The sequence below is a fragment of the Sus scrofa genome, chromosome 6 (genome assembly GCF_054392235.1).
Source record: "Sus scrofa isolate SSC_HxYL_T2T_F1_AM1 chromosome 6, Sscrofa_HxYL_maternal_Yorkshire_Landrace_v2.0, whole genome shotgun sequence".
Lineage (NCBI taxonomy): Eukaryota > Metazoa > Chordata > Mammalia > Artiodactyla > Suidae > Sus > Sus scrofa.
Genome location: NC_139388.1, coordinates 146,333,049 through 146,345,735, shown reverse-complemented (window position 1 = coordinate 146,345,735; position 12,687 = coordinate 146,333,049). Strand labels below are relative to the sequence as shown.

Below are 12,687 nucleotides of genomic sequence, written 5' to 3'. Positions count from 1 at the left end.
AGCACACATAAACTCATGAAGGGTTTGAATTTAAACTACTGCTATAAAAGTAGGCACTTATTGGCCTTTAGTTTATTTAAGATATCTTTTATCTTTTGGACTGTGAGCTCATTTAATAGCATCAAGTGAAGGAAGCTGGAATAGCATCTCCTATTTTGCATACCTTTGGGGCCTTCCTGTATAATGTTGACATTCAGTCTCAGCCAACCTGACAATAAAATGATCCATTTTATCCAACACAGCGGCAGAGGCGGAGATACTGCATCTTTTCACTCTGCCTCCCACTCCCACATCCAGTCCGATGCTTCCTCTGGGCCAAACACATGCACGCATAAAGCACTTCACCAACAGTTTTTCATGTTTTCTGTTAAATTGGGTTTACTCTTCTTACATGAATTTTCCCCTAGATACTTTTTCCAAATAGCACAGAAAGTATTTGAGGTGAACTAAAACTTTTTAGTAATAAACTTTGTCGTTTTTCTGGGACTAAGTAATAAACTTTGTACTGTTTCTGGGACTAAGAAACACTATTAACAAATAAAAATGTCCATAGACAGGACTACTGATAAGTTCAGAAGAAATCTCTGATGCTTTAAAAATTATGTGTATATACTTAAAATAATTATTTTAGTCACTAAGAGTATTGAGTAAAAATTTTGCTTCCTTAATTCTACTCCCTGTTACTTCTGTTTATTTTTTTAAAAAGCATTTTTTTAACCTAAAAACAATTATGGTTGGTTACTTAGATTTTTTTTTTTTAAATTGAAAACAAATCATTCCTTGTTGGGCCATGTTTTTTTGGCACTGTAGAATTCTAGAAGGACCAGATAGATTTGAAAAGCTGGAAAATTCTGACTGTATTATTTTATTATAGATAACAGTATAATTATTTGAGAAGAACCCAAAGTACCAATGTCCCTAAAATACCTTTTATCAACTTGTCAAATCTCTAAAAACTCAATCATCTTTCTTTTAAAGCCCTTATTTTCTTGAATGTTCTTATTAAAATAAAAATATGTTATTGATAGGCTGCTAACCTATATGTTAATGACAAAGGTAGGATTCTAACTAAAAAAATGAGACCTGGGCAGAAAGATTTTGGGTAAGAAATGGTGGCATAAAGGCTGTCGGGAAAGCATGCAGTGGTCAATGGAAAACCCTGCTTAGCTATAGGTGGTATGAGATGTAGGTCCTATATCAGTTAGCAAATTTGCAATATTCAGAAAATCTGGTAGGAAATATCTAAAGCAAAAAAGAGAACTTATTGGCTCTCATAACCTATGTGCCACTTATCAATTTTTTGCCTCTCCTAGTTCACCTTTCAGTTTCTTTTAGTGTTTTTCTCCTTTGAAGTGAGATTTCTGTTAAAAATTCTCAGTAGAGGGCACCAGAGGGATCTTGCAGGAGAGGGCCCTCCTACCTTGTATGACTGATGCTCAGTGGGCTAGCAATGTGGGTGTAAGGAGATCTAGTGAATCTCTGCCCCAATCTCGTGCCCAGAGCATAGTCCTTTGGTAACTTTGCAGTCTTGGCAATAACCTTCCTGCTGTGCACTTGACATGGAAATTATTTTTCTACAGGCTTCCTCTTTGAATCAGTGCCCTGTTTCCCTTTGCAGGTACTTGTGTAACTCGCCTGTGTTCCAGAGAATTTCCTCCAAGCAGCCGCTGCTCCCTCTGTAAGCCTGGGATGCTTTGCCTGTGGCGTAGAAGGTTTCTACCCCTTTACCATTGCTGATTACCTGTTCCCCACTTGCTTTCCACAGAGTTGCTTTCTAATTGCTCAGCAGCTGCTGGACAGCTCCAGTCTGGGAAACCCAGTTCATTTCTGGCTTATCATTGAGCCAAACTATGCCTTCTCCTGAAGGTCTAAAACCCAAGCCTGGGAAGGAGGCCCCCTCTCAAGTTTTTCCTTCTTTGGTACCATATAAAATGTGCTTATACCTTTTAGTTACTCTTGTAATATAGCTTAATAACTGTTATACTGAATTCCCCATGTTTATTTCTTTATGTAGTCTATTTTCTGACTGGATCCAGACTGATAGATACACTTTGGACTCAGAGTTCAAAAATTATTATCAGGATCAGTCTCTCATGGCTGTGCTTCCTTTCAATTGTCTCTACCTCATCCAAGTTCCTTTTTTTTTTTTTTTTTTTTTTTGTGGCTTACATATTTTTATACCGTCAAATATATTTGAAGAGTCAAAGCTTCTTTTTACCAGAAACTCTGGCTCATATTTCCTCACATGTCAGTAGCTTGGCTTGGGTTACATGCACATGTCAGATCCTATTTACTGTGTCCCCTAGGGATTCTCAGTTTCCCACCATGTACTTTCCTGGACTCAGTCACTTCCACTATCTAGGATCTGTCTCTTACAACACCTTACTTCTAGTATCAGTTTCTAAAGTACTTAAGAATTTGTTGTTCCAAGTAACAATAACCCAACTCAAACTGGCTTAGGTCAAAACAGAATATACTGACTCATGCAACAGAGAAGTCCACAGATAAGCAAGTTGATTGAGAGTTCAAATTATGTCGTTAAGAGCCCCCTCTGGGTTTCTTCCATTCTCAGGCTGACTTTCTTTGTGAGCATAATGTACAGGGCAGCTCCAGTCATCAGATATTTACATTACTGGATCTAATCAAAGAGTCAGAGCTTCTCTTTTCTCTCAAGCCTTTCTCTTCTCTTTGGGAGCATATGTCACTGGGTTGTTATAATGGTTAAATCGGCTGATATTTGTTATGTTAGCTACTGTTGTTATTATATCATTAATTCTGTTCATTAACTCTTCTGCTCTTCTTCAAGTGGATAGAATATCTGCATCATTTTACAGTCCTGTTTTAGAGTTGGAGGTGAAGATGTTCACTCCCATACAAATTATATATGTGATAGTGAAGATGTCTGAATTTTCTAAAGGATCAGAAGAATACTTTTTGCCAGAAATAAGAGTGAAAAGCTGGGAAGGCAATTGTGATAGTTCATTTTGTGTATCAACTGGTCTGGACCATGGGGTGCTCAGATAGTTTGTCAAACATTATTCTGGGTATGTTTGTGAGAGTGTTTTTAGATGAAATTAACATTTGAGTTGGTGGACAGCAGATTGCTCTTCCTCATGTGAGTGAGGCTCACCCAATCAGTTGAAGTCCTGAAAAGAGAAAAGGGATAAACTTCACGTGAGTAAGAGGGAACTTCTTCTACCTGGCTGATAAAGTGGGACTCCAGTCTTTTCCTGTCTTGGACTTGAACTGAAACACTGGCTCTTATGGATTCTTGAGCCCACCAGCTTTGGGGTCTTGAACTGTACCATTGGCTCTCCTGGCTGTCCACCTTGTCAACTGCAAATCTTAGGACTTCTTGGCCTTCATAATCACATGGGCTAATTCCTTATGCTAAATCTAGATGTCTCTCTGTCAGTCTGTCTGTCTGTCTATCTGTCTGTCAATCTACATCCTGTTGGTTCTGTGTCAGTACTGACCTCTAAGAAGAAAGGGAAGAGGGGAAGGAGACAGGACGGGCAGGGGTGATAGTGGAGGAAAACATGAGAAATGGAGGAAAACTGGGGACTTCTGTTTTCACGACACAGTTTTGTCTTGGCTATGTAATATTATTTGTAATAAATGTATATTTGGTCATTCAGATGTATTTCTCATATATATTTGGCCTTCATCTATAATTCCTGGATCACAGCTTCTAAAACCCTTGGAATTGAGTGATAAGAGCAAATGGAAGCATCTTTTATTTTAATATTTGGTCTGTAGTCCTCATTCCTGAAAACACTTCAGAATCATAAAGGTGAAGTGAGTGTTATTTATAACAAGCCCCTTTCAACCACAACTGAGGTTATGTTAATGAGCTGACCTTCAGAAATCCTCTAAAAATGTGGGTGGGGTAGTTACCAGGGATGCTGACCTTAAGTGTAGAGTTGGAACTTTCTTCCCACCCCCTGCCTTTTGAGGAGGGGCTGAAAGTTAAATTTATTGTCAATGACCAATTATTGAATTAACCATGGCTATATAATGAAGCCTCCTTAAAAACTCAAAAAAAGAGGAGGTTTGGAGAGCTTCCAGATTGGTGAACCAAAATGCTTCTGTATACCATCATGTCAGGCCACATCCCCCTCTAGGACAGAAGCTCCTTTGTTAAGGACCTCACCCTCTGTACCTTTATGAGGTAGTTGATTTGTATACTTTAATATCTTTTGTAACAGACTAGGATCTCACTAGTAAACTGGTTCCCTGAATTCTGTGATATGTTCTAGCAAATCAGTTAAACTCAGAGAGGATGGCATGGAGACCTCTGAATTAGAGCCAGTTAGTCAGAAGCATAGGAAATGACCTGGACTTATGATTGGCACCTGAAGTAGAGGACAGTCTTGTGGGTTTGATCCCTTAACTTATGGAATCTAATACTATCTTTGAGTAGACATTGTCAGAATTAAGTTGAATTGTAGAAGACCTAGCTGGTGTCTGAGAATTGTTTAGTGATGTGGGCAAGCCTCCCCCCCAATTAGAGTCCACCTGTATGTGAGATCATATAGTATTTGTCTTTCTCTGTCTGACTTATTTCATTTAGCATGATGCCCTCAAGGTCCATCCATGTTGCAAATGGCAGAATTTCCTTCTTTATGGCTATGTTTTAATTTTCTTTATCCATTCATCTGTTGATGAATACTTAGGTGGTTACTATATCTTGGCTATTGTAAATAATGTTGCAATTAACATGGGGGTATAGCTATCCTCTTTTTTTAATTTTGTCTTTCATCTTTTTAGGGCTGCACACGCAGCATATGGAGATTCCCAGGGTAGGGGTCTAATCGGAGCTATAGCTGCCAGCCTATGCCAGAGCCACAGCAATGCCAGATCTGAGCTGCGTCTGTGACCTACACCACAGCTCACAGCAACACTGGATCCTTAACTCACTGAGTGAGGCCAGGGATCGAACCCACAACCTCATGGTTCCTAGCCAGATTCACTTCCACTGTGCCACGACGAGAACTCCTGTAGCTATCTTCTTAAGATAGTTATTTCTTTTCCTTCAGATATATATATCTGAAAGTAGAATTGCTGGATTATAAAACAGTTCTATTTTTATATTTAAGGAATATTTCTACAGTTTTTCTTAGGTGCTTCACTAACTTACATTTTCACCAACAATGCACAAGGGTTCCCTTTTCTCCACATCCTTGCCAACACCTATCATTCCTTGTCTTTTTGATAGTAGCCATTCTAACAGGTATAAGGTGATATCTCATTGTGGTTTTGATTCGCATTGCCCTGATGACTAGTGACATTGAGCACCTTTTTACATACCTGTTGACCTGTTGTATATCTTTTTTGGAAAAGTGTCTTTTCAGTTCCTATGCCCATTTTAATCAGATTGTTTGGGTTTTTTGCTATTCAGTTATATGAATTCTTTATATATTTTGGATGTTAACCTTTTAGCAGATACATGGTTTGCAGATATTTTCTCCCATTCCATGGATTGCCTTTTCATTTTGTTGATGGTTTCCTTTGCAGTGCAGAAGCCTTTTAGTTCTGTGTATCCCCACTTATGTATTTTTTGCTTTTGTTGCCTTTGCTTTTGGTTCTAAACCAAAAATTCATTGCTACAACCAATGTTAAAAACATATACCCTATGTTCTTTTAGAAGTTTTACGGTTTCAAATCTTACTGAAAGTAAGCTAAAGTTTTAGAGTAAGTAAGTAAAGTTTTATGGTCTCAAGTATTTAATCCATTTTTGAGTTGATTTTTTTGTATGGTATAAGATAGTGGTATATTTTCATTCTTTTGCCAGTGGCTCTGTAGTTTTCCCAACACCATTTATTGAAGAGGCTGTCCTTTTCCCGTTGCATATTCTTTGCTCCTTTGTTATAAATTGACCACATATGCGTGGATTTATTTCTGGGCTTTTATTCTGTTACGTTTGATTGTGTGTCAGTTTTTATGCCAGTGCAGGTAGTATTTTGATATGAAGAGATGGAGGAGATAATTCCCAGTGAGAAATAGCATGAATAAAAGAACAGGGTTAAAAAATAATAGAACCTGTTCTGGGATGAATAAATAAACCAATATAGTTTGTCATGGACTACATGTTTGTTCCCCACTTCATCTCAGATTTATATGTTGAAACTCTAGCCCCCAATGGAATGATATTAAGAGATGGGGCCTTCGGGAAGTAATTATGTGAGTGAAGTCTTATAGGGATTAGCATTCTTTTAAGAAGAGACATGGAAGAGCTTGCTTCCTTTCTCTGCTGTCCACCATGTGAAGGCACAGTAAGAAGATGGCCATCTGCAAACCAGGAAGTGGGCCCTCACCAGTCACTGAATGTGCAGGTACTTCCTAGCCACCATGACTGTGGGAAATAAGTGTTGTTTAAGCCATCAGTCTAAGATAGTCTAAGGGGTCTGAAATGATTAAGACATAGGTGAAGCATAACATTTAGTGAGTCAGTTTGAAAGAGAGTGAGGTTAGAGAAACAGGTAGGGAGAAGATTGGTCAACCTTAAGAAAAAGCTAAGACCTTATATTTAAAAAGTACAGAAGAGGAGTTGCCATCGTGGGACAGTGGTTAACGAATCCGACTAGGAACCATGAGGTTGCGGGTTCAGTCCCTGGCTTTGCTCAGTGGGTTAAGGATCCAGTGTTGCCGTGAGCTGTGGTGTAGGTCGCAGATGGGTCTCGGATCCTGTGTTGCTGTGGCTGTGGTGTAGGCCAGAAGCTACAGCTCTGATTAGACCCCTAGCCTGGGAACCTCTATATGCCGCGGAAGCGGCCCTAGAAAAGGCAAAAAGACAAGAAAAGAAAAGAAAGATCTGTAGTTACTTTAAATGTGACCAGTCTAGATGCATCAATAAAAGGAAATTTAAAAATAAATAAATAAAATAAAAGTAAAAAGTACAGAAGAATGTACAAAATGTATCTGTACAGCTCAAGGGATTATTACAAAGTTAACACACCAGTGAAACCACTCCCCAGGTCTCAAACAAAGAACATTACCCACACACGAGAAGCCCCACTCATACCCCTCCTCAAACACTAGGCCTTTGTTTCTTCCTGAAGGAAATAACCCTGGCTTCTAATGCCCTAGGTTAATGCTGTCTGTTTTGAATTCTATAGAAATGTCATTAGATAATACTTATTATTTTGTGTCAAGTTCTTTCACTCAGTATTGTTGATGAGATTATTTATGTGGTTGAATGTATCTGTAGTTGATGTATTTTCTTTTTTCTTTTTTCTTTTTTTTTTTTTTTGTCTTTTTGCCTTTTCTAGGGCCGCTCCCGTGGCATATAGAGGTTCCCAGGCTAGGGTCTAATCGGAGCCAGAGCCACCAGCCTATGCCAGAGCCACAGCAACTCCGATCCGAGCCACATCTGAAATCTACACCACAGGTTACGGCAACGCTGGATCCTTAACCTACTGAGCAAGGCCAGGGATTGAACCCGCAACCTCATGGTTCCTAGTCGGATTCGTTAACCACTGCGCCATGACGGGAACTCCGAGTAGTTTATTTATTTTCATTGTTTTATGAGTATTCACTCTGTGAATATTCATGCCGTAATTTATTCACCAAAGTGACTATTGTTTGTGTAGAATACAGGGGTACAGGATATGTATATATTCAGTTTTAGTAGATTCTGAGACTCAGCTTTCCAGAACAGTCCTATCTATACACTTCCACCAGCAGTAGCTAAGAGTTCTTATTACTGCACAACCTCTCCAACACTTGGTGTTTTCAGACTTGTAATCTTTAGCCTAGGAAATTTGGACTAAATTTCTTATGCAGTGTTGAGCCACTGAAGGATTTTGGTTTGGAAAGTGTGAACAGGGGAGATGCATCTGGTAGGGTTTCATGGATTAGAATATGAGAAAGATTTGAAGGAAGAGACCAGTTGGGATGCTATTGTAATGATTTCATGAAAATAATGCGGAAGCAAGCTAGAGTTTTAAAAGAGGGGCTGAAAAGAAAGAGACAAGAAATATTTATTACTTCTGTAGTCTGTGCCTACAAATAGTAAGACTGGGCAATTAATAACTTGTGGGAATAAAGGAAGCAAGGGTGGTGGAGATGAGCACGTTCTTGAGCTTAAGTGACTGACAGACTGGTGGAGTCAGTCAACTTAAGGCTTGGGGAGAATTCTCATTTGGGGAAATTGTTTTTACGTACATTTTATCATTTACTTTATTTGAATGTCTTACCAAAGCCTTAGTTCGAATCTGTGGTCATCTTTTTCTTCAGCTCATTTCGGTGGAAGATCATTCTTAGTAGGTGTTGGATCTGTCAGGGAAGAAAGAACCAAGGCTAAGGTGGAATAGTTAAATCATATCCCTCTCAGTGAACTTAGCATCCAGAGAAATCAATAGAAGACTTTCTATTATTCGAACCTGACAGTTTTGGTATAAGAAGTGATAAAAGCTAGGAGAATGACAGGTCTGGGGCTTCTAAGAAGCCTAAGTCCTGATGGCTTTTAAAAAGAGTATAGTAATACTCAACCCATATTAAAAGAAATACTGAAAGGGCTTCTCTAAATAAAAAAGAAGTAAGAAGAAATAGGATGGAGGAAATCACAATTGGAAAGCAATCACTTAAATAAGCCAGTATACAGATCCTAAAGGGAAAAAAAAAAACCTACTGTAAAAGTGATGATAAATACAAGGAACAGCAAAAGGACAAACATGAAGATGTTAAAAAAGGACTTCAAAATCATAGAATGTGAGGAAGGAAAGTAAGAAAATCTAGACTTTTTTTTTTCTTAATAATGTGTTTGAGCCTATATGACTATCAGGCTAAAGCAAGCAAATATAGGAAGGGGTTAACATACTTAAAAAACAGAGCAACCACAAATCAAAACCAAGCATTTACATTCACAAAAACTAAAAAGGAAAGCACACAAGCATAAAATAAATGGAAATCATCCAACCAAAAAAAGAAAGGAACAAAGGAGAAAAACTTTCCTTGAAAAAAACACATGCACCCATGTGTTCACTGCAACATTATCCACAATAGCCAAGACAAGGAAACAACTTAAATGTCCATCGACAGAAGAATGGATTAAGCAAATGTGGTATAAATACACAGTGGAATACTGCTCAGCGATAAAAAAGAACAAAATAATGCCATTTGCAGCAACATGGATGGAACTAGAGACTCTCATATAAGTGAAGTAAGTCAGCAAGAGAAAGACAAATTCCATATAATATCACATATCTAGAATGTAATTTACGGCAAAAATGAACCTTTCCACAGAAAAGAAACTCATGGGCATGGAGAGCAGACTCATATTTGCCAAGTGGGAAAAGGAGGGAGTGGATGGACTGGGAATCTGGAGTTAATAGATGCAACCTATTGCCTTTGGAATGAATAAGCAATGAGATCCTGCTGTATAGCACTGGGAACTATGTCTAGTCACTTCTGATGGAGCATGATGGAGGATAAATCTGAGAAAAAGAATGTGTATATGTATATGTGTGTGCGAGTGTGTGTGTGACTGAGTCACTTTGCTGAACAGTAGAAAATTGACAGAACCCTGTAAACCAACTATAATGGAAAAAATAAAAATCACTAAAAAAACAAAGTAGTAGCTAATCTGTGTGCTCATTTCCATCATTATTCTTTCTTTTTCTCTAGCCATTTTTTCTATCACTGACACAAGCAGTGGCTTCTCCATTTTTCAATAAGTTATTTATTTAACTGGGCGTTCACAGGGATATGGCAAATGTATAGATGCTCCAGGATCAGCACTCCCACTTCTTTCACTTATCCTGGTATTAAAATTGCTTATTTTAATTTTTTAAACAGTTTGCTTGGATAACAGTTCAGGAATTTCTGGGTTTCCCTATTTATATGAGTTCTTATTGAATGGATTTCATGGGCTTTATATCTGTTTTAGCATAACTTCTTTAGTATAGTCTTTCATTTAATATTTGGCAATATTTTCTCTGTTATTGTATCCAAAGGCAAAATACAGCTCATTAAGCTTATTTATATTGTTTCCTTCAATGAAATCACTTTGACAATGGTTTTATCTTAAATTTGTACCTTCTTGACATTGATAACTTACTGTGTGGCACTAACACGAAACAGAAGTAATAGTTCCTATATGTCTAGACACTTTAAAATTTATAAGGCACATTTATATCTATTTTATATCCATTTACTTTCTCCATCACCCTGTGTGTGAGGTGTTATTACTTTCATTTTTCAGATAAAGAAACAGCGGCTCAAGGACATGAGTAAGAATATAGTTAGGACCTCAGATCAGATCTTCTAATGCTAGATTCAGTACATGTGATGGTTAATTTTATGTGTCAACTTGACCAGGCCACAGGATGCTCAGATGTCTAGTTAAATGTAATTTTGGGGTGTGTCTGTGAAAGTGTTTCCAGGAGAGATTAGCATTTAAATTGATGGAATGAATAAAGCAGAGTGCTCTCCCTCAATGTGGGTGGGCATCATCCAGCCCATCAAGGGCCTACATGGCACAAAATGATGGAGCAAGGGCAAATTCTTCTCTCTGCCTGACTGTTAAGGCTTAGACATCAGTCTTCTCCTGCCCTTTGAAACTTAGACCATCACCGCTCCTGGTTCTCAGGTCATTAAACTTAGATTGGAATTTAAACCACTGGCTTTCCTGGGTTCCTGTTTGCAGACTGCAAATAGTATGACTTCTCAGAACCTTTATAATCATGTGAGCCTATTCCTCATAATGCATCCCATTCTTTTATTATGCCAACTAAAAATTTGTCCTTGCCATCTGCCTCTATAAGTCACTAACTGCTGCAGCTACTGACCTTCAACACCCCCGAAAGGAGCTCAGGGTGGAGAACAGGAGTGAGGCACTCTGTGCTCTGGGAAAAACTAGCAGAACAGGCTTTCAGATAGTTAGATATTTTCAGATTTTCTGATCCCAAATTCTTGTGTCTCCTTATATCTAGAAAAGCACTAAAGATGGAGATTATCTGCTTCTTTTGACTAGGAGGAACCTTCTGCCAAAATGTGTGCTTGATTCCATGTATCCCCATTCACGAAAATCACGCATATACTGACATTTTTCCCTCCCTCTTAAGGGCAGTTCTTCAAAGTTGTCTGAGACACTCTCTCCCAGGCTGTAGTCCTCATTTTGCTTCAAATAAAACTTAACCTACAACTCTCACATTGTGTATTTTTTCCAGTTGGTAATTGGTTCAGTTTCTCTGAACTCTAATGCAATATTCTTTTTGCAATGTCTCTGCCCGCATCACTTTTTGCATCTCGCTATAGAATTTCTTGTTATTTCTCAACTGTTAACCAAAAACTATATTCTTGCTAGGCGAGAATTATCTGTATATGGAGTACATATACTTTAAGCATTAGACCACATCAGCAATTAAAATATTCAGGTTAATTTAGCACCTAGAACCAGCCTATAGGCAGGAGTTAATCTTAAGGCATGAGGTTACCTTTTATTTTTTTTTCATTTGCTTTAACTAATATCACCACTCTGTGTGAATAAGATTCAGTTAAAAGCCAGCGAACTTTTATTAAAGGCCTATTTTACATCCGACTTCTTTGTGGCCCTGGTAAAAGCTGTGAACTATAGCCTTATCATATTGTCAAAAAGCTGGTTTTCATAGTCTTAAGAATTGAGTCAATGCCTATGTAATATTTTTCTTGAGAGAAAATTATTTTCTTGGATATGTTATATAGATCACTATGTGTGGATTTTTGATGAGATTGGCCATTGGTAAATTTATTAAAGAAAATAACCCAACACAAAACAAAGAAAGAAAAGGCTACTCTTATAATAGTTTAACATTAAATATCACTCAGCACACAAAAGACTGAAATGCAGGTGAGAACAGATGTAATGTTTGTTGATTTATTATCAGCATGCAACTCAATCATGCAGTGGAGTCTGCTGACTAAGATCAATGTAATGGAAAACACAACTCTCTTGAGTGCCGTTCTTCTAGGCTCTTCTAGTGAAAAGATATTTTTAGTCAACACTATGAAATTCAAAGAACTGTGAAAGGTAATGAGGTATTCTTCACAGAGCAGTTTACCATATCCATTCTATCACTGAAAGAATAATGATGTGAATCAGAAAAGCTGAATAGATATATATTTAAAGTCTCGAAGAATGGTGTGGGTATACAGTTATTTAATTATTTGAATGTTTTGTTAATGTTTACTTCCTGGATAACAAGTGGGCATCTCCATATTCAACCAGATTTATGAACATAGTTAAACTTCCATGCTTCAGTGGGGATTGGAGAATGGTCTAGACCACATGAACAAAATTGGAGAAAGGGATTTATTAAATTCCAGGATGATGAGGAGTAAGTAATTCTTTTTTTAAAAAAAATCTTATTGTAGTTTGTTTACAATGTGTCAGTTTCTGCTATACAGCAAAGCGACCCAGTCATACACACACACACACACACACACACACACACACACACACACACTCCCTTTCTTATATTATTTTCCATCATGGTCTGTACCCAGAGACTGGATATAGTTCTTTGTGCTATAAAGTAGGACCTCATTGTTTATCCATTCTAAATGTAATAGTTTGCATCTACTAACCCCAAACTGGGAGTAGGAAATTCTTACTCAAGACTATGAGAATGCTGTGATGCAAAGTGATTGACAAATATGAACTTTAAATCTGTAGAAGTCAGAGGAAAGAAAGGACATCATTAGATT

At 37.8% G+C, this 12,687-nt stretch overlaps 1 protein-coding gene across 1 annotated transcript in view; it reads left to right on the top strand.

Moving 5' to 3' along the window:
- The first annotated feature begins 1,076 nt into the window (after nucleotides 1-1,076).
- LOC106507647 (uncharacterized) overlaps nucleotides 1,077-12,687 on the top strand; it is a 209,155-nt gene continuing 197,544 nt past the window's right edge. The window contains exons 1-2 of the mRNA XM_084965714.1: nucleotides 1,077-1,102; nucleotides 1,619-1,678. Coding sequence (XP_084821840.1) covers nucleotides 1,077-1,102; nucleotides 1,619-1,678 — 86 coding nt within the window. The remainder of the gene's footprint in view (nucleotides 1,103-1,618; nucleotides 1,679-12,687) is intronic.